Source organism: Telopea speciosissima, chromosome 2, assembly GCF_018873765.1.
Source record: "Telopea speciosissima isolate NSW1024214 ecotype Mountain lineage chromosome 2, Tspe_v1, whole genome shotgun sequence".
Classification (NCBI taxonomy): Eukaryota; Viridiplantae; Streptophyta; class Magnoliopsida; order Proteales; family Proteaceae; genus Telopea; species Telopea speciosissima.
In genome coordinates, this window is record NC_057917.1 from 82285348 (window position 1) to 82307028 (window position 21681).

Consider the following 21681-nt stretch of genomic DNA (forward strand, 5'->3'; position numbering starts at 1 on the left):
GGGGTCAAATCTGGACCCTCCATGATCCGAACTAGAATGCTCTATATCTCTGAACGGTAAGACTTTGTACTAAAACAAAATCAGAAAGTCAAGATTTGGAAAGTGAAACCCTGAACACCTGCTGCAGCTGGTGAACCGGGGTTGGCCATTTTGGGCACACTCTTTTCTGCACCAGACCTGCACGTATCAATGTCTACTGGAGCTATGACAGCAATGCGCTTTTTTACACCACACAAGCTGCCCGCTATCCATTTCGTAACCCACTCTATCTAAATAAATCTGCTTTTGTCATCACACAATACACATGCTTCTTCTATGCTATTCGACTCCTCTATTTCCGCCTGTCCGGTACTATTGTGCGCCTTACACACAGGTGCAGCGTAAAGTACCATTTTATCCCACTTGATCGGGACATTCAGACAGGGTAAGACAGTACATTCCGCATTACTTATGCACACAACAGGAGGGGCAGGCAAAAATAGAGGAGTCGAATTATTTCTATACTATAGGTTGATGCTTAACACCTTATCATTATAAATTTGGAGCTACCCTTACCAGTTAATGACCACACACAAATTAAGAGAGAGAGAGAGAGAGAGAGAGAGAGAGAGAGAGAGACCATGGATTCAAAGTTGTATAATGCCGCAGCTGGAGGTGATATTAAGTCCCTAGAGGGATTTAAATCATCAGAACTACTGCAAGTAACGCGTTTAGAGAACACAATCCTTCATGTTGCAGTACAAGCGGCATCAGCACGATATGGAGCATATGATGAAACCCCAGAAAAGATGGAGGCAAAAATTGGGAAGATTTGCGATTTATGTCCATCCCATATCGGACGAGCAAACTTGGATGGCGATACTCCGCTACATATCGCTGCAAGAGGAGGCCGATATGACATAGTAGAACTACTCATTAGTAAGTATGCTGATATTGAGATTGGATCTTCTTCCTTACTACTGAAAATGGTGAATTCAAAGAAAGATACGGCTTTACATGAAGCCCTTAAAAATCATCACCTTTTCGATCGGAAATATCAGCAGGAGTACCTTAAGGTAGTGGAGATCTTGATTAATAAAGACCCACAATTGTCCAATTTCATTAATGATGCCACCAAAGAAAGCCCAGTTTTTATAGCTGCCAGGGAAGGATTACTCGATTTCTTGAAAGTGGTCTTGAATTCTTGCTGCTCAGAATATGGTGGCCCTGCCAAAATGACTGCTTTGCACGCAGCAGTTCTTTTAAGGGAAGAAGGTATAATTTCTCCATTTCTGATTCATGTCCCCAAAGAAATATCTCCTTAACTTCGATCTCCAATGACTTTTTTTTTCCTTTGTGTGTGTGTGTGTGAAGTAAAGGCTATCTATGTGACCACAACTAAATGCATATTCTAGGGTATATATTCAAGTAAATTGAACACTTTTCCCTTGGATTCAGGAGACAAGATTGGAAAGGATGGTTTCCTACCAGCAAAGAAAGGAGGGACAAGAAAAACAGGTATCTCCTCATTAATTTCTATTTGGTAATGTCTCAATTATTGGGGATAAAGGAAGTAAGGAACTATCAAATTTTGAACTTACATATTTTGAGGGATTTTAATCCTCTCCAATTCCTAAAAGTGTGCAGTGCGACAGTGCTAGGTACAGATGCCAACACTTCAGACGTACATTGAACTGTTCAAGCTCAACAGAAATCAATGAGCTCAGACCATTGGAGTCTGAGCTGCCAGGTGTTAGCATCTCCACTTAGCACTGCCGCACTGCATACTTCTAGGGAATTGCAGAGGATTATTTTCCTATTTGGAGATGTCTTGCCATATGGCCTAATACTTAAGGGGATTTGGATCCTTTGCGCCCTGGGGTTGAGGGCCATCTTGCGGCTCTCAACTCACAAGCCACTAGGTGGATTTTATGCTGATCCAACAATTCAAAATTCAAAATTGCCGCTCAAAATTCAAAAGCCGAGTAACTCGTCTACCAACCATTGGATCGGCATGAAATCCAACTTGGTGGCCTGTGAGTTGAACGCAGCACGATGGCTGCTAGGCCCAGAGGATCCAAACTTGGAGTGGCACATTTTTGCTTGTGATAAAGACATGTGAAATTTTCCAAGATGTTAAACAAATTGTTGCTTTCAATTGCAGTTTTAGATATCATAGAAAACTTAATGAGAAGAAAGCCCGATCTCATCGAAGAAGAAGATGAATTCGAGCTAACTCCACTTCATTATGCTGCAAACTTGCATTCTGATGAGAAGATCAAGGATTCTCATGAGAGGGTTAAAAAGTTGCTGGATCCGGAACTTGCCAGTGGTCATATACCATCAGTTATTTATCGCTCGGACAAAAATGGCATGACAGCGCTTCATTACGCAGCTCTTAGAGGCGATTATAAATCGATCGATGCGTTGATTCAATGTTGTCCAGATTGCTTCGAGCAGGTCGATAAGAGAGGATGGACCACCCTTCATTTTGCTGTCAAAGCTGGAAATGACTCTACCATCAAGTCTATTACAAAGAATCCAAAGCTTGGAAGCATTTCAATGTTTATGGTGAACAAGAGTGACAAGAATGGAGACACACCTTTACATCTTGCTGCCAAGATTTCAAACCTTGATGCATTGAGATTTCTCATGGATATCCTTCAAGTGGACAAAAGAGCCCTAAACAAAGACACCTTGACAGCTTTGGACATTCTTAAAGCAAAGGGAATTGATGATATCTTGGAAAAGGTAACCTTCAATCTCTACAAACAATTAAAATGTGTGAGAATTTTTCCATATCTGATTTTACCTGAAAATTGTCCATTTTTGCTCCTAATTATGATGAGAAAAATTTGCAGAAATCCCTTACAAACAATTTGAAGAGTAAAACAGGTGTAGTCTCTAGTCAAGCTCCAAAGATTGCTGAGAATGAAACCAAACAAGATGGAGAACTTGATAAGGGGGACCAAAAGACCCAAGATCGTAATGATGAAGGGCAAGTCCTAAAAAAGAAAGATGAAGACATAGGCCAAGTACGTGAAATCCAACTGTTGGTGGCAACCCTTATAGCTACCGTTTCCTTTGCAGCTACTTTCACAATGCCTGGAGGTTACAATAGTGATGGCCCAGATCAGGGCATGGCAACTTTAAGTGCAAAAGCAGCTTTCATAGTATTTGCAATATCAAACACATTGGCAATGGCACTATCTACTTCTGCTATATTTGTCCACTTCAACGCCACCACCACAACAATTTATGATCTTTCCACTGACACAGCTGCTAAATTCATTATTCTTGCTAATACTGGAATGGTAATAGCTTTTGTGACAAGCACATACTTAGTACTTGCCAACAATCGACCACTTGCTATCTCCACAACTGTTATTGGTTGCTTATTTTTCCTTGTTGTTGGAGGGAAACTTTTAACTAGCTTTTTTAAGTATTGTGTTGGTCCAATTTTCTGTAATAAGTGTTGTGGTTTTACATGTTTGCTTTGTTGCTGTCTACCATTCCTCTGTTGCTTCAAAGGTGATAATAAAAAGTCAGAGGGGGAGAAGAAGCCAGTGGAGGAGAAGAAGCCTTTGCAAAGTTCTGCAGAAGAAGATTCGAAAGTAATTAAGGTCGTTTAGGAATGGAATCTGCATTTCAATTATGTTATTTGTGTCTCCTAATTAACTATTGCTTGTAAAAGTTATGTACTATATGGACATTTTCCGTATTAATGAAGCCTTAGTTATTGTTGTGTATATCCGCCATTCCACGGTCCTAAAAGTCGATTAATCTTTTGGGATTGGTGTGTGGTTTGTTTGATTACACTTTCATAAAAAAAATGAAACCCTAATTATGAATTGCTCATATATAACCTCATCAACGCTTATGCATGACACTACTACTATTATGTCAATGAAGAATTTGTTGGGGTTTCAATACACCTAAAACACCTAATGTCTTCATCTTCCCTACGAATTGAATCACATTAATCGGATATGGATCGAATTCGGATATAATGTGGGTTATAATAGCAAGGGCCCTCCTAAGGTTGTCGCTAATATGGCAAGCCATGGCCCAGCCAAAATGATGAAAATCGATCCTAACATATACTATGATGCCAAAAAAATAAATAGACAAAATACAAACCATATTAAAAAAAAAATCTAAAGTAAATTATACGGATCTCCCCAATAACTTTGCCTAATTCTAGGGGATACCGCTAACGTTTTCAAAAATTACACTCAATACTTGTAATTTATAAATGTTACACTCAGCCCCACTTCCTTAGTGATCTGCTGTTAAGTGATGATATCATAGAGAAAATAAATTAAGCACGTACACCTACCTGATGGAAAATCAAGACTAGAAACAGTGAAATCCAGTACACGTGATGCACATGGTAAAGTCCCCAATCAGGAAAATGAATAACATGTAAAGCTATAGTAGTGGATAGATAGACCATTCACTAATTATTATTTTTTTTCTCAAAGAAATCAAAGCCATCCTAAAGACTAAAGCCCAATCCAATCCGCCTTGCCCAGCCCAGCCCAACCATGGTCGGCCTGGGTTGGGCTGAGCCAATAAGGCTAGACTGGGGCTGAGTTAACAGTTAAGACTTAAGAGAGCTTGGAATTGGACTGGGTTTTAAAGAAACCCGACCCAACGACACCGTTAAAATGGTTGCCCAACTAAGGGTATTTCTGTCTCGTTGATTACAATTACCAAAACACCCCCTCCATCACCGTGGAGCCAACTCGAAGTCGTAACTCGGTAAGTTGTAACTCGCTCTGAGGTGTCCAGGCATTTTCTTCCAGATCTTCTAACCCAAACAATAAAAAAGTTAGTTCGCTAGCGCAACTGGAGTTGATAGAGGGAGAACACTACCATAACTCGAAGGAGAGAGAGAAGCTGAGACGAGAAGATGACAGAGGCAGTGATTAGGAATAAGCCGGGTATGGCGAGTGTGAAGGAGATGCCTCTCCTACAGGACGGACCCCCGCCGGGTGGATTTCCTCCAGTCCGCTACGCTCGTCGCATCCCTAATACGGGCCCCAGCGCTGTTGCCATCTTCTTGACTACCTTTGGTGCCTTCTGCTGGGGCATGTATCAGGTCGGCAAAGGCAACAAGATTAGGAGGTACGTAACCAAATTTCACATTTTTACCTTTTTCTCTGTTCTGTATATGTTATTTGGATGCTCCGGTTGAAATTTCTTATCTTGGATATGGCTTTGTGCCTTTGTGTGTTTGATTTCTCTTTAGATAGCTTCCCCTGTATATCCATAGTTGTAAACAGCCAACTATTATCATTCCTTTCATTTGATAGAATTGCCGACCACCCTCACTGACTTGAGTACTCGTCATAGATGGACATCGCTTTCATCCACAGAGATACAGTTATTAAATCTGTTTTAGCAACCCAATGCTGTACATGGGAATGAGCAGATGTTGAAGTCTTCAATTATTTTGGTTTTTAGCATGTTTGTAGGCTTCTATCGAGGTCTCTAAGGTTGTAAAGTCGGTGTGGGATGTGGGGATGTAGATTGTGAAAAGGGTTTCGAATGACTAATTCATAATGCTCATTTACCAATCTCTTGATCAGAAATAAATAGACCACCGAGGGTTGGGGCTTGGTTGGCCTAAATATTCGATCATTTCTGACTTTCATAAAGAAATAGGCTATCATGGTCCCTACCTAAACAATCGGTCATTTCTTATTTTTTCTTAAGCAAAGATTCAACCAACTCTTGAAAAGAAGGTGCTTGAAAGAATTCAGTTCTAATTCCTCTGGGTCCTGCAGCCCACATTCATTTTAAGAAGTTACATTAGAAGATGGTTTGCCATATGGTTAAAGTAGTTTCTCAGCATAGATGACAAAATTGATGACCGTCTAGTTTAATAGGCAGGTTATTTGGTGTTGGCAACTTGTATTCCCAAATCTCTACACAAAATGTTTAATTTGGGTCAAGTTTGAGCTTCCATTATTCTGTCCATGGGAGATTATTGTTTATTCCATTATTATTAAAGTGAAAGAAGGCAGTTTTGGTTGTGATCCTACCCAATCTAGACAAAGTACAAAGCTGATCCTCCACAGATAGCAATGGAAAGGGAATCTTTAGAATTTTCTTCTTAAGCATTAGGAGGAAAAAGCATTTTTAGTAGGTCAGAGTTCCATGACCCTTCTAATGTAATGAGTGCACTTGTAATTATAATTCTTTTGAACTGAATCTGGGATTTAAAAACCTGGAATTGTTGGAATCCATGGGTCTGTCCAAATCTTGTTCTGTTGACCATTCCCATTTCTCCAGCAGATTAAGGACTTGAATAATCCTTAACTTTCCTACCACTTCTCCGGGTGAAAGATGACGATTGTGAATCTTTGACTGTTGTTTTTAGAATATCTGGCCTTAAGAATTTTGACTCAAACAGATGACGGTTCATTTATAGTTCTCCAGAAAAGCTGAGTTAAGAATAAGATAGCCTTATCATGGAATGTGTTTTTTCTCAAACCTAGACCCTCTTTTGATTTGTGCCTATGAACTGAGATATTCCTATGATGTAATGTGAATTCATTTTTTCTGTTCATTAGATCCCAACCAGAATTTTATGATTGAATAAAATCAAGTTTTGAGTACATTCTTTGGCAAAAGTAAATGTTTTCTGTTCATTAGGTCCCCACCAGAATTTTGATTGATTAAAATCAAGTTTTGAGGACATATTCTTTGGCAAAAGAAATGAGTCATTGGGCATGTAGGAATGGCAGCCATAGCTGATTTTATAAGAACTCACTTTCCTTCCGTTGTTTGGCAATTGGATTCCCAAGATGCAATTTCTTGTTGAACTCTAGCAATTAAATTAACATAAAGTCTTGTTCCGTATAAAATTTTTTAATCAATCTGTTTTACTTTGAAACCATTAGAGATTTCTTTGACATGTTCAAGTGGGGTATTATTTGAAAATCAGATACTACTCTTCTCAAAGTTTTTTGACCAGAAACTCTTCAAACATCCAAAGTATTGTTTTGATGGTTTTAATTTCCTCCATCTTGGCTTTACAACTTTTTGAACCGTGGCGCGACGGTTAAGTTACGCTATTACAACATGTTGGTTGCGGGTTCAAAACTTGGAAACAGCCTCTCCTGCGAAGCAGGAGGTAAGGCTGTGTACATTTTCCCCTTCCCAGACCCTGCAGTAGCAGGAGCCTCGTGCACTGGGACGCTCTTTTATCTTGGCTTTACAAAAAGGGAAGCAGCCATTTGCAAATAGCAGGTGAGAGATCGGTGATGGTGATGCTAATGCAGGCCTGGTCCAAAAATTGGTCCTATTTTGATACCTGTTGGATATGTGCCTTTAATTCTCTAGGTTTTATTTTAGTTTTACTCTTGTAGTTTATTTTTGTTAGGATTTTTTAATTAATCAGTATCATGACAGGTATAAGAAATTAGGAATTAGAAGTTAAGTAAAACTCTTATTTTTCTGTTTTTATAAAAGAGATGTAATCCTGCCATAGATTAGAGTTGAAAAAGAAATTTGAATTGAAAGTGTGTGTGTGGAGGCTTCTCTCTTCTTTTCCCCCTTAACATATTGATCTCTCTCCTGCATCGTTTTAGGAATAGGTGTCAGATCGGCTGATCCATATCGGTATACTGATCCCTGGCTGATACCAGATCGGTGTTACAAATTTTTTGGGGGCAAAATCATCAAATCTGGTCCAATAAGGCCGATACGTATTGGTATCGGTTCGGTTTCAGAATCGGCCGATACCCGATCTGATGCTGTGAACTAAATCCCTGCTCTCGTCCCTCTATGGACCTGATTTCTTCCCTCTAATGTCTTCCTTTTCTTCTCTTCTGTGTCCTCTCTTTCTTTTCCTCATCGCAGGCTGCTGAAATCAGCAAGCCTTTTCTCAACCCTGGGTTATTTGGAAATAATTTAGATCTATGCCTCTGGAGCAGCCGATCTGATCTTTGATTCCTAATCTGGAATCTGGGTTGACTGGCTGCATCAGATTTGCTTGGCTAAAACTAAGCAGATTGGTGGCAATCTCTTTGCTACTAGTGTAAGCAGACATTGACATTCCCCTTCAAGTTCGAGGCTTTTTAATAAAGACTGGTTTTTTGATTGGGAAAGTTTGTGTATTGAAGTGGTCAGTGGGTTTCTCAGATGAGTTGTATTTGGAATTGGAGTGCCCACAGTTGAAATGGATATTGTTGTTGTGCCCCCTTGGTGCCATGAGATGGTTTCATGTGCAGATCCACGTGTGTGTGTGGGTCTGCCGTCTGCATGTTGAGGTGGTGGTATACATTTTTGTGGTCGTTAACACCTCGAGCTTTTGGGATAAGCGGTCGTAATAGAGGGTATTCTAGTTAATATTTTTAATTGGAGAATTAGGTGATGTGGCTGAGTTGGTGGGGACTTGGTGGATGGGTTTCGAATTTCACTTAAAAGGCAATAAGTGGGGAAGGTTTGCTTGTGGTTGCTGTAAGAGTTAAGTAATGGAGTCAACAGGTCAAAATCAAACTTACCGGACTGATCAAGCTCCTCCAGAGGCACTTCCTTGATACCCAACCAGTCCAAACCAAGCGGTATATTGTGGGACCCACCTGCTTCTTATTAAGGGGGGGGGGGATCAATTCTGTTGTCTGAGCATTTTTCTTCACCTTGGTTACCTTCCTGCTGGGTCTGACTGAACTCGCTGTGCACACAAGCCATTCTATCAATTCCTTTGCTGCCTTTGACTGGAACTTCTTTGTCTGCATTTTCTTCATCTCCTGCACCACCCATGAGAGTTCTTGTACCCCAGATATGGCTTGGTTCTCATTTAGTGGCGATCAGCCCTTCATTATAGCTGGTATTTAGATGCAACCTAGGGTTTTGAAACCTTAATTAGGTCGCTTGGGGCACCCCAAGCAATAAAAATTAAACTAATCTTGGGTCATTTTGTAATTTCAGATACTCTTTTGACCTTCTATTTCAACCCTCGATCAAATCACTTGAGATTCTAGGATTAGAAAGGTCACCTGTGGACATCTCAAACCCTCAAATATCAACTTCAGATTTTAAGGATAGAAATAAATAGATTTACAGAACTAGGCCGAGTTGGTGGGGGGGGGGGGGACTGTAACAGGTCTGCAAATAGGGTTTATTTCACTACTCCAGCAAACTTTCAGGCCCAAACTTGACAGCCTGACTCCCCCCCAACAGTGATGCTAACACCCAATTTTTGATCGAAATGGAATTGAAACTGTAGAGTTCAAACGAGTCCCTTCTGTTCCAAAACCATGTAAGAAACAGAGCAACAGTTGGGTGAATTTGAAACACTAGATTCGGTAGCAACAACGAACTCTTGAGTTACATAGAATATGAGCTACACTGATTTGACAAACTCAGCAGCAAAGAAGAAGATGGAAGGAAGAAGATAAAAGAAAGATAACCTCAGCCCACAGTGACCTGGGTTAAAGTTGCCCATCAGCCTTCAATGGTTTGCCCTTCAAACAAGAATTGACGACCATTCTCAACCATTAAAAAAAAAAGGGATCGATTACAGATATAAACTTATAAATTACTACACTCCACTGGAGAAGTTAGACACTTTCCTAAACTAAATTAACCCCTTACCCAAGTAATAACATATTTTAAACTTGCCTAAAACTAAACCCATGGTTCTACCCTCTTAACTAATACACTATCTGAACACTGAAATAAAACCCAATTGCAAGCTATCCAAGCCCAAGCCCATGAGGCCCATTCATAGATGTAAGGCTGCCCCCAAATTTTAAACAATTTATACTCTTAGCTAAATCATTTCGACTATCCTGCAGCTGTCTGTATGCTGTCTAAAGCAGCTAGATTGAGGTGGTCACTAAGAGGAATGATTAAAGCTTCCTGGAACTGATGTTAATTCACCATCTTTGTGGGAACTAATCCACATCTTGTTCCTGCTGTGCCTATTCATGTTGATCTTTGCATTGTTGTTGGTGATGAGTAATACTCTCATGTTTTCTGCAGAAAAAAGTAACTTATATTTGACAGGGAACAATAGAACCTTCTCTTGTACTGAGTGGATGCATGGAATTTATTGGCTTCTATGTAGTTGAACTTGATCTTAACTCACTTATCTCCACACACAAAAAAAAAGGACCTTAACTCTTATCATATCTTTTAGATGTGTTGTGATGTTGAAGGCCACAGTTGAACCAACGAGACTGGATCGATTTGGTTAATAACATCAACTTTATCCATTGTTCTTCCTAGATGGCTTGGAACATTATGGATTTGTCTCCATAGATGTACAAACCCTGCTTCTTGGGCTGTATAATCCGCCATGGAGGCATTTGCAGAGGAGAAAAATATGGTCTTCAAATCACCAAGGTACCACATGTAGAATATTTTCTGTGTGAGAAACTCTGCTGTTACTTTGTGTCTTCAAGATTGATATGTACATTACTAACTCAAGAATGCTTGAGAAAATTATGAAGGCTTTTGCAGTTAGGTTTATCCATGCCTGAAACATGCCTTTCTATTGATGCAGATACATCACCAAAAGAGGTTTATTTTAATGGGAATAAGTCTAGGGTTATGTTATATACATGTTGGACCTTTGATCTCATAGGTTTTCAATGTAATAGGCCACTTTTATGGGCCTAAACTATGGGTAATAAGGTTGCATACGGGATTCGTTAGTTTAGTTTCCATACTTAATTTTATTTTTGAAGTCTAAAATTTTTTCAATTGAACTAGCTCTAAGCTGGTCCAACCAGTGGTTCAATTTAAGTGATTTTAGTAGTTTCTTTTATTTGTTTTTAAGCAATGTAAGTTGTTATGTGCCTAATGGGGTCCACTCTAGTGTATGGGTGCTAGATTGGGCCAGCCTAGTATGGGATATAGGTTAAAGGGTTTGATTTAACGCGTTCCATCAGCTTCGGAGCTTTTAGCGTATCGATCAAGCACCTAACATTTGGTATCAAAGCTGGGCACCACGTCACGGGTTCGAGTCACGAAAAGGACTACCTAGGAGAAGTGCTACATGTAGTAGAGTGAAAGCCGTCAAGAAAGGGCTACATGTAGTAGAGTGAAAGCCGTCAAGAAAGGGCTACCTGCCGCCAGGCAAAAACCCTGGAATAGAGTAGAGCCGCTTGGAAAGGGCTACCTACCACCAGAGTGAAAGTTACCTAGAGTGAGAGCTACCAAGAACTACGGCTGTGGAAGCGTGGTGGTTTGTTATGTGCCTAATAGGGCCCACTCTAGTGTATGGGCGCTAGATTGGGCAAGCCTAGTATGGGATAGGTTAAAGGGCTTGATTTAACGCGTTCCATCAGCTTCGGAGATTTTGGCGTATCGGTCAAATACCTAGCATTTTATACCAAATACGCCAAAAAACTCTAGAGCTGGTGGAACATGTTTAATCGAGCCCTTTAACCTATCCCATACTAGGCTGGCCCAATCTAGTGCCTATACACTAGAGTGGGCCTCATTAGACACATAACATAAGTTGGGCTGAATTAGGACTTTATAAGTCTAGACATGTTGTGAGTCTTTTATATAAGGTTGTAAGGGGGGCAAGCATTGGACACGAATTTTGATGAATGAAAAGCTTTTAGCTGCTCTTCTTCTCCGTTGAAGATTTTTGTCTTCTGTTAGATCAAGGCTGAAGGATTGTGTTTGAGCCGATTGACACGTTGCGGTGGAAAGCCCGGGTGGATTGTTTGGTTACTTTATTGCATCCTCTACTATTGTTCTTCAAGTTTTTTTGAAGGTTCTATTTCAGCTTGCTGCCATTAACAAGTACAAACCTTCCAAACCTGCAACTTGGATCTCCCCTTCTAAAAGATCATATGCAAGGTGATTTTCGAGATCTACCAAACCAGCCATCCAATTGAGCTTAGATTTTCACCATACCTCCATTAACCCTAATTTGGGAAGTGATTCAAATTTGACCTAATTCCTGTGGCCTGATTTGAATATATTCTCATATTTCCCATTCTGTCCTGACCCCCATTAAAGCACACTTTCAGGCATTCAACCATAACCGATTTGTGTTCAATGTTGAGGCAGAAAGCAGAATATTCTAGCTCTTAAGAAGAAGCTGGTGAAGATGGGCTCACGTAAAGAGCCTGAGTGGTCTTTATCCTGAGGGTAATGGCTATCTAATTTCCCAAAGGCTGGGATTAGAATAAGCAGCAGTGATCTAGAATAGCACACCACTCAATGACCCTCCAATAGAGCAATATCAGCAACGTGGTCAATGGGTGATTGATGAGGTATGCTAGGCTGAAACAAAGCAAACATTAATCATTCTTTGTTTGTGTTTGTTGGGGATTGAGGGGCAGGAGGGTTTTAACTTTTTGTTCTGCTTTCTCTTCTATTTTTTGTTTCCAGCTTGCCCTCTGTTGGAGCTCAACTTACTGAAATTGTATATAATATTATAAAATTTCCAGCGTTAATGAAACTGCAGTGTTTTGTTTTAGGAATTTTCTTTTGTACAGAAGGGACAGGGCCCTTGCAATTTGGTTTTCTTGTTTGTTTAGTTAGGCTCAGCCTGGATGCTTTGGATTCATTTCATTGATTTGATTTTGGTGCCTAGGAACATGTTCTGGGAGGTTGCCAACATGAGTTCTGTTAGTATTTGCTTCAGAAAGAGATTTGATTGATTGTTAAGCAGCTGAAGCTGTTTGTATTCATAGTCTTTTGATCATGTTTTATTCATGATTAGGTAATGGTGTACTATTTCCCAAATATAATTGTGTTGTGGCTGTTTCTGTTTTACAGGGTGATCAAGGAAGAGAAATATGCTGCTCGCCAAGCAATACTACCCATGCTTCAAGCAGAAGAGGATGAAAGGTATAAATTCTTTTGTAGTTGCCTCTTTTTAGTTTTTCATTTTCCTCTCTTGTAATGAGTAATGAATTTATATATGTAAGACTTGAATCACAGAATGTTAAGACTTTGTAACTTCCTAAGTGCCCATTTTAGACTTTTCATTTCTAAACCTGTACAAAATCTATTGCCTCTGTTCCACTCCTTTCAGATTTGTTAAAGAGTGGAAAAAATATCTGGAGGAGGAAGCCCGGATAATGAAGGACGTGCCTCGTTGGAAAGTTGGTGAAAATGTCTACCATTCTGGGAGATGGATGCCCCCTGCAACTGGTGAGCTCCGTCCTGATGTTTGGTGAGAAGCATGCTAAACAGACTTTTTGTTTGTCCCTATTAGAAAATTTTGGAATTTTCTTGTGGTGTATGGTTTGGATAAGTCATTTAACTATGAGAATCTTGTTCTTCTATGGCAAGTTCTTTGCATTCCATGTTGGTCCCTCTCCTGTTTGAGGAAAGGAAGGATAATCTATTGGGATGGGAATAATATCTTGGGACAGTTTCTATGTTAATACTTCAAAGTGGCCCCTTCAGTGTCTGAGATCTGGGTTCATTTCCCTCCCTCAGGTCATCTAAATGTAACAAACAAAACCAGTATAGCTGATATACACAGCAGGCTACATGTATTTGTGTGTGTGTGCGTGTGGTTAAATCAAGTTAAATAGAAATTCAAATGAATCGAACGGTCCTCAATAACCAAGCTAAACTCTAAACACTAGTAGGGCATATTGTTAATAGGCTGGACTTTGGGCTTGGTTGGGTTGTGGCGTGCAATGTGTGAAGTTTGAACCCAAATCTACCCAATGATCCTACAGTTTAACTTTGAGTAGGTCATTTTCGGCCTATGGTCAATCTGAATTCTGTGAACCCAAGTCTTCCCAATTTGAATTGTACTAGCCTCTATAGATTGGGTCTGGAGAGGCGGACTTTGGTACAATGGTAAGATTGTTCCAATAGTAGTTGTGGTTTTGAGTCCAGAAATAGCCTCTCTGCGAAGCATGAGTGTTAAGAAGGTGAAAGGGAGTTGCTCTCCCGAAGAACCACGCTTCAAGATGAAGAAAAGTAATCTACAAAACTCTAGTCAAGAATTAAGAGAAGTAAATGACTAAACTAATTAAGTTTTCCATTTTTTTTAGAATGAATACAATGTTCCCTATATATATGGGAGCGACAACACATTCGTATTTCATCAAAAATAAACAACACATTCGTAACAAACTGACAGCTGTACCAAAATAGTTAACAACCTTATTCCCTTTACATTATCATAACATAGTCATTTGCCCAAACTGGTAACTGTCTAATTCTTCTCTCATTCAAAGGATTGTCTGTTGCCCACGTGGATTCTTGCTGAACTTGTGCAATTGAGTCTTGTTGTTGAGCATTACTTTGATTATCCTCCAAGTATGCAACATTTGTAATATTATGATCCTCCCCAAACCCTGTAGTAGCAGGAGGCTCATGCATTAAAATGTACGGTTTCATAACGATGTGTCCTTTTCTTTATGCCCCTCCATGGTGCAATTAAGAATATTTAAAGGAGTATTTGTAAAAGAAAAAACACAAAACCGTACGAGAAGCTGGTTTAGAATTCCGGATGGGAGAATGAAAATGGAGGGAGGGACCAGAAATCTTCTACGCTATGTTTCTTTTGGGGGGCCCGGGGGTGGGGGGGGAGAGAGAGAAACAATCTTATAGATTTTGGCTCCAAATTTTCTCTCTACGAAGACGATGAATTTTTTTTCTTTTTAAGAGAGAGGGTTTCCCACGACGCCTTCAAACATATGACAAACTCGGGTTACGAGTCATAAATGGAAGGGGTTTTAGAGGATGTGAGGCTCACTTTTTGTGAGAGAGTATGTGAAAGAATCCACATGTAGACACAAAGGGTTCCTCAACCGAGAATGGATCATCTGCACGTAAGTGCAGGTGAACGTACATATGAGAGGTAATCACTTGTCCTTTTTGTTTCCATTAATACTTCTCCTCCCCTTGTAAATGGCAAAAATGGGATAAATGGTTACCTTTAACATGTACATGAGAGAAAATAATAAAACGAGGAAAACTACAATCACATCGTGGCTAGGGGTGTCAAACCCTAAAATCAAACTGGTTAAATCGATTGAAATGACTGAAAAAGCCCAAACCAAACCTAACCGATTCCTTATTGGGCTGGTTTTGGTATAAATTATTATGCAATCAGTGTTAAAAAAAAACCAACTGCATCGGATCGATTGAAAATCGCACCAAACATGAGACCGAAACCTAATCAAACCAATTAAAAAAAAACAAGTTTTATATATACATGGCAAATTGAACTTAAACTGGACCAAAATTTTGGTTTCAGATTCACTCATTTTCATCCCGAAACCAATTCAACATTTCAACCTGACTAAACCGAACCAAACCAACGGATTGATATCCCTAATCGTGGCAATCTTTTCAGTTTTCCCCCACAAAACAATTAGAAAAAAGTTGGGAGGGCGCGAGGTCTCGTGATCAAATCTTCGCCGCTGCATAATTTCTTGGGGCCACCCGCCTGAAGCTCACTCGGGCCCAGAAGCTCCCGGTTCGTGCGTGGTGCGAGGGTCATGTACGAACTCCGGGGGATTTAGTCGCCCTAAAGTCAGATACCCCTCCTCTCTCCAAAAAACAAAAAAAAAACAAAAAAAGAGTTGGGATTACTTGTCTTTTCAATCCGTTTCTTGATAAACATAACAAACACAACGTTAGTTTCGCTTCACCGCCTCATGCATAAAGGAAAGGGATCCACCCATCCACGATTCCACGCTCTTCCGAGTTTTTCGGCCCTGCGTGTTCTTCCACCATTTGTACGAACTGCGGATTACTTCGTTGTATATTCACATTTCATCTGTTCTCTCAGAAGAAACACTAGTCCCTAGCTATGGCGGACTTTAACGAGAAGATAAGCGAAGAAGAGGAGACGATACCAACCAAGAATCTCCCTGAGGGCATCATTGCCGACATACTTTCAAGGCTTCCGGTCAAGTCTCTTGTTAGATTCAAGTGCGTATGCAAACCCTGGTGTGCTCTTATAATCGATCCTGCTTTCGTCAAAATGCACCTCAGCCGATCCCTTGCAAGCAATAGCAATCTCAGCCTCATTTTCCGTGGTTCCTATCTCTACTCTGTCGACTTAGATGCTTGCGAACAACAACCCGCGGTAGAACTCGATCATCCGCTTAAGACTCCAAACTACGGAACCGCAGTTGTTGGTTCTTGCAACGGCTTACTCTGTATATATAATACTGAGGAGGACATATTCCTTTGGAATCCTTCTACCAGAAGGCATCAGAAGCTACCCATTACTCCTATCGAGTTTCCCCGCGCATTTGGAATTTGCCGTTTCATTGTTTACGGATTCGGTTACGACCCCACCACAGACGATTACAAGCTAGTAAGGGTTGTGCAGTTTTATGGTGATGATGACTACTGCTGCGATTCAGAGGTGAAGGTTTACACACTTAGCACCAAATCATGGAGAAGGATTGGGGACATGCCCTTCCACCTCAGTTACAAGCACGGGCATGGGGTTCTTACAAATTTTGCTCTTCATTGGGTTGCAAAGCGCGAGATGAGACCTGACACTGTCTCCAGTTTTATCGTTTCTTTTGACCTTCAAGATGAGGAGTATCGGGAGGTGCCACTGCCGGACTTTGTGGATGATAAGTTTCACATGAATGTTGGGGTTCTTGGAGGACAACTCTGCTTGCTCTGTAACTTCTTCATGGTCCGTGTTGAGATTTGGGTGATGAAGGATTACGGCCTCAGGGATTCTTGGACGAAACAGTTCTTGATCGAACAACCATCGGTGATAAGGTCCTTTGAGTACCTCAAACCTGTATGCTATTCAAAGAATGGTGAACTTATACTTGAGAAGGATTTAAAAGGGCTAGTCCTGTATGATCCCCGTAGACAAAGGGCTAGGGATCTTAGGATTATTGGTATTCCAGATTCAATTGAAATAGAGATCTGCATTGGGAGTCTTGTCCCACTCAATGCCAAAGATGGAACAGAACAAGCAGAAAAGAAGAAAAAGAACAGGAAGCAGAAGAAGAAAAAGAACAGGGAGCAGAGGTAATAATATAATGGGAATTTGACATGGTATTTTTTTTTTTTGACAGATTATTGATATGGTAATTGGTAGAGCATATTTACACTTCAAGCTACTCTTCCTGTGTCATCTCCATTCTTGCAGCTGTCTGAAGTTTTAATGCAATTATTCAAGTTTCAAGCTGCTTGATTTCAAAATGAAGGAAAAGTAACCTGAAGAAATTAATTGGCCTTTGCATGTTTATTGCAAAATGGTATTCTCTTACAAAAAGTTCAGTGTCTTTTTTAGCACTTATGCACTTAGGTGATATGACAGGGGTATGTAACTTACCTGTCAATAGTAAATACTTGAGATCCTTCCATGTGAATCATTTTTAAGTTACTGGGATAAGAGTGAGGCAGTGAGGCATGCTTTCTTTGTACATTCTTTTCCATTTAATTAGGCAGCTGGACTAGCTTTTGACAAATGATGCTTGTTTCCCTTGTTAGACGACACATTAGAAGGGAGAAGTTGCAATTTTAAGAAGGAAAATGGTGAAATTTGTATCATTATGTGCTGAATTGGTGATGTAATAAGGAGAGACGAGAAGGCTTATGCTTATGGGCTGATTGAAGGTTTCACCCTAATTAGAGTGGACTGTAGGAAGATAATTTGTGAAAAAGCCAAAATTAAAAGTAGTGTGAAGTAGGTTTATTTTGAATTTTGTGTGTTGTCTTATACACCTTTGTAATGTAATAGAATTTGTGAATTCTTAAACTGAAATAACACCGAAGGCTACTTTGATATGCATTCTTGGAATGCATACCAAACATAGTCTAAAATCTCCTATGTGCTGCATGTTGTTGTCTACACATTCTATATGCTTAGTATTGGTATGTTTGAGTCAAACGTTAGGTGGGTAAGGATGTGATGATCAACTATGCCTATGAATAGAGATGAGATACAAATGCGGAAGTGACTCTTACTGTCATATTTGCATTTCTTAGTTCTCTGACACAAATATGATGTCTGATTTTTGGTTCTTGTTCCTTCTTAATGTGATATGATTGATTTTATGCTTCAATTTTCATTTTCTTTCCCTTTAGAACCCCAATCTATAAACAATGTTAGGATTGTGTTGTTTTCATATATATCTTCTTAATATGGTAAGAGTGTATCTATTTACCTTGATGCTGTAAAGTGTCTCATTCGTGGAACCTTGTTCTCTCAGGGATGAAGTTGAAAGTGGAAGGTTAGAGATTAACTAATTGAGAATTGGAAGACAAATGACAAGGCGTGGGCATACAAAGTAAATCCTATGTGTTCCTTCTTTTGTAGTACATAATCTGTTGACTGTAGTTACTTGAATGTTGCTGTTAATGGTGCTTTTATGTTTTTTGGAACATATTACAACTCACTGACTTAGTCTTTTGTTCAAACACTTTAAAAATGTCAATACAACGGTAGAGGACCTATCTTTTATGGCTATCTGTTCTTATTCTCCTTTGAACTTCTACTTCCCCCCTTCCCCCTCTTAAATATCACCACTACAATGCTACCCACATCATTTCTGAATATTTCGCAAAGTTTTGGTTGAAGTGTTTGTAACTATCGTCTGGATCAATGTTTTGAGACTTGTCCAAACTAGATGGTCTTCTTTTTGTATGTTGTTTTGACTAGTGTTTTATTTATGTAACTGGAGCCGCCTTGATTCCAATCCCATTTTTAAATCCATGTTCAAAACATGATTAATTTTTGAGCTTGCAATAGCCATAAGATTTGTTGTGTGTTACAAAATTTGGTGAACAGTCATTATAAAGGAAACTAAACCCACCACTATTAGAATGATATGGCATTTATATTCTTTAATTGAAAAAGGAAACAGAAAAGAATGAGAAATGCTCCCTTTCTTTTTTGTTATTTATGAACATTAAGCTTTGGATAGTCAGATGCTGGACGGTTCTCTTCCTTGCAATGGTAACAATGGCAAGTGGAAACCAACCAGCATGAAAGCATAAATCCTTGATTTGAATTAGCTCCTCAAGAAGGTATCCTTTCACATTGAACAAAGATTCAACTACTACAAACTGTTACATGGCTCAAGAGGGTGGACCACTTAACCAAACAAGACTCTGAAAACTAAATTTTCTCAAAAAGGGCTTATGTAGTCATTAAACAAACAAACAAAAATATACTGGAAAAATTACCTACTCACTCTAAGGTGGATGCTTTGGTCCCTTAAACTTCTGTCTATCGATGGCACCTCGCAACTATATGGCCACAATGTAAAGAACTCGCCCTACTGTTTTACAAATCCTTGCACTTCAAATAGGGTGAATTGTCTTGATTTTCAAGTATTATTCAATCACGTGTCAATGCTACATTGAATTTACAATCAACACTCTATAGATAGAGTATTATCTCGTAAGGAAGTGTGGATTAGGGTTTTGAAATTTCTTCAACAGTGGAAGCTTTAGTTTATCGCTTGGCAGTGGGTGCAACCTAGGGCTACAACAGGGTTGGGTTGGGCCGGGCTTTATAAAACCTTAGCCCAACTCTGAGTCCCCTTAGCTGGGCCCAGGCCCAACCTGACTCAACCTTGACTCAAGGCCTGAAAAATCCAACCCTGACCCACCCTTAGGGTTGGGCCGAGCTGACCATGATTGTCCCTGATCATGGGGAAGGCGAAGGAAATGCATGGGTTGGAATGGGCCAGAGGGAAAATTATCAATTTTACGTAAAATAACACTGTAATAAAATGTATTATATCACATACTATCTTCATATATATATTATACAACAAAATGTGGGTGACGTTTAATGTTTATAATATATGTATATAATATATCAATTTATATTTTATAGTATAACTTAAAACAGGGTTAGGCCAGGCCAGGCAAGACTTAGCCTGAGGCCTCAACCTTGGTCCAATCCGACCCTGATTCAGGGCCAGCAATTTCCAACCTTGACCCACCTTCAGGGCCAAATATCTCAGCCCAAATCCTATTCGGGCTCAGGGCGCGCCAGGGCAGGTTTGGGCCGACGGGGCCAAACTAGCACCTCTAGTGTAACCGATCTTAGGTGAATTATATAAATCTTTATGTTTTGTGTGTATGATTTTCTTTGGTTTTTTTTTTTTTTTTTTTTTGCAAGTCGTTCTACTACATTGTTAATTATTAACGGTAGGAGTATTAATTGAATTGGATTTAAAATTTGCTACATGGCCAATTTAGATGTTGGTCTATAAATCCAACGTTAAGAATTGTTCCATCAAAACTAGATTGGCCACCAAGAGAAACTTATCTAAACTGGACTTTAAGAGGGACCATTTTCTCTTTGTTATGCACTTATGCGACAACGTTGCTTTGACAAAGTTAGATAGGCCACGTATTCCAGTCCTCAGGATTTCCAATTCTGTCAAAACACTCTCCAGTTGATTGAATTGGTAGGTTGGACTTGCTTATAACTGAGCCAATTTGAGACCAAAACCATAAAATGTATAACTGCTATTGGACCAGGTCCATAAGTATTTTTGCTTTTCTAGACCAAAAAAAATAAGTTATGGACCATGTCTATAATTTTTTGGGGAGAATCTTCTTTGTGCCGGGGGCGCAAGCTGCGCCCAGACAGATGGGGATGGGCATAATGACCACTCTACCCTCGTGAATGGCAGGCCCATGTGTCTGGGTGTAGTCTACGCTAAGGCACAAAGAACATGAGCCCAATTTTTTCTTACGAAAAAAACTTAATCAAAAGGTTTGGTATACGATTGTGTATGGTGCATGATCGTGTTTGCAGCCGTTGGATGAGAATGAGGGACCATGTAATGTACATGATGATGTCTATCTAACTATTGAAAGCACAACCATGCACCATACAGGACTTGTACGAAAACTATACGCTTCTCATAACGTTTGGGTGATGACATGCATCTTTCTGAACACCACTACTACCTTATATTAATTAGAGGTAGTTTTGAATATTTTTTTAGTTGCAGTTTGGAAAAAATGCATGCTAACCGCGGTCGTATGGTTCTTTTGCCTAGACACAAGGTAATGTCTTTGTGTGCGAAATAGATCGTTCAGCCCCCCAATAAAATAAAAATTCGCATCTAAATCAATGCCTCGGTGCGCACTTTCATTGGCTTCAGTACTATTACAAGGGCTAAACTAGTGGTTAACATTCCCTTGCCCTTGCAATTTTTATTGAATTGATATTATTTTGAGGGGAAAAAGAAGGCTGCTAGGCTGTGTAGCGCCTACATCTAGACACAAGAAGGATAAAATGATGATCCTACCCCCCGTGAAATAAAAATTTTCACACCAATTGGATGCTCCGCACTCTCATAATAATTAGAGATGGTTTTGAATTTTACAATTTTTATTGATTTAATAATATTTTAGGATAGTGGGTGAAGGGAAATTGTCTTCTTTTTGTTTTTCTCTCTCTGTCTATCTCTTAATGAATGATAGACGCGACTTTTATCTCTTGTTTGTCATATTCATACATTCAATATTATCCACTTGCTATTTTTTTTGTCTCCTTGATGTGCTAAAAACAAAAAAAAATGGAACCATAACTAAATTGATGTCCTCTTACACTTGAAATCTTGAATGCAAGTTGAATTAATTAACATTCTTATTCTTATCATGATATCTAAAGAAATCAATCCCATTTTCCTAACATACTCTTAAAAAGATAAGGATTCTTATTGTTTCCTATTTCATCTAATTTATGTTAGTGCATGCGTGATACAACTAATGTGCTATGAAGCCGACAGTTTTTTA

General features: G+C 39.5%; 3 protein-coding genes across 5 annotated transcripts; all 3 read left to right on the forward strand.

The window, feature by feature from the left end:
- The first annotated feature begins 607 nt into the window (after positions 1-607).
- LOC122652681 (ankyrin repeat-containing protein At5g02620-like) lies at positions 608-20308 on the forward strand. 3 transcript variants are annotated; one of them, XM_043846492.1, is made up of 5 exons: positions 608-1254; positions 1438-1497; positions 2144-2730; positions 2841-3483; positions 20298-20308. In XM_043846492.1, coding segments are annotated over exons 1-5 (1926 nt in total). In that variant the 5' UTR covers positions 608-620; the 3' UTR covers positions 20300-20308. The 3 variants fall into 3 exon arrangements, with proteins under 3 accessions (XP_043702427.1, XP_043702425.1, XP_043702426.1); XM_043846490.1 differs by lacking the exon at positions 20298-20308 and having other exon boundaries at positions 2841-3719; XM_043846491.1 differs by lacking the exons at positions 1438-1497; positions 20298-20308 and having other exon boundaries at positions 2841-3719.
- On the forward strand, positions 4870-13352 carry LOC122652689 (NADH dehydrogenase [ubiquinone] 1 alpha subcomplex subunit 13-B-like). The gene is made up of 3 exons (XM_043846505.1): positions 4870-5109; positions 12739-12810; positions 12998-13352. The coding sequence occupies exons 1-3, from the start codon at positions 4895-4897 to the stop codon at positions 13140-13142; spliced, it is 432 nt and encodes a 143-aa protein (XP_043702440.1). The 5' UTR covers positions 4870-4894; the 3' UTR covers positions 13143-13352.
- LOC122652687 (F-box protein CPR1-like) lies at positions 15706-17108 on the forward strand. Its single transcript, XM_043846503.1, has one exon. It carries the CDS (start codon positions 15746-15748, stop codon positions 16940-16942), a length of 1197 nt encoding a protein of 398 aa, XP_043702438.1. The 5' UTR covers positions 15706-15745; the 3' UTR covers positions 16943-17108.
- Positions 20309-21681: the final 1373 nt, after the last annotated feature.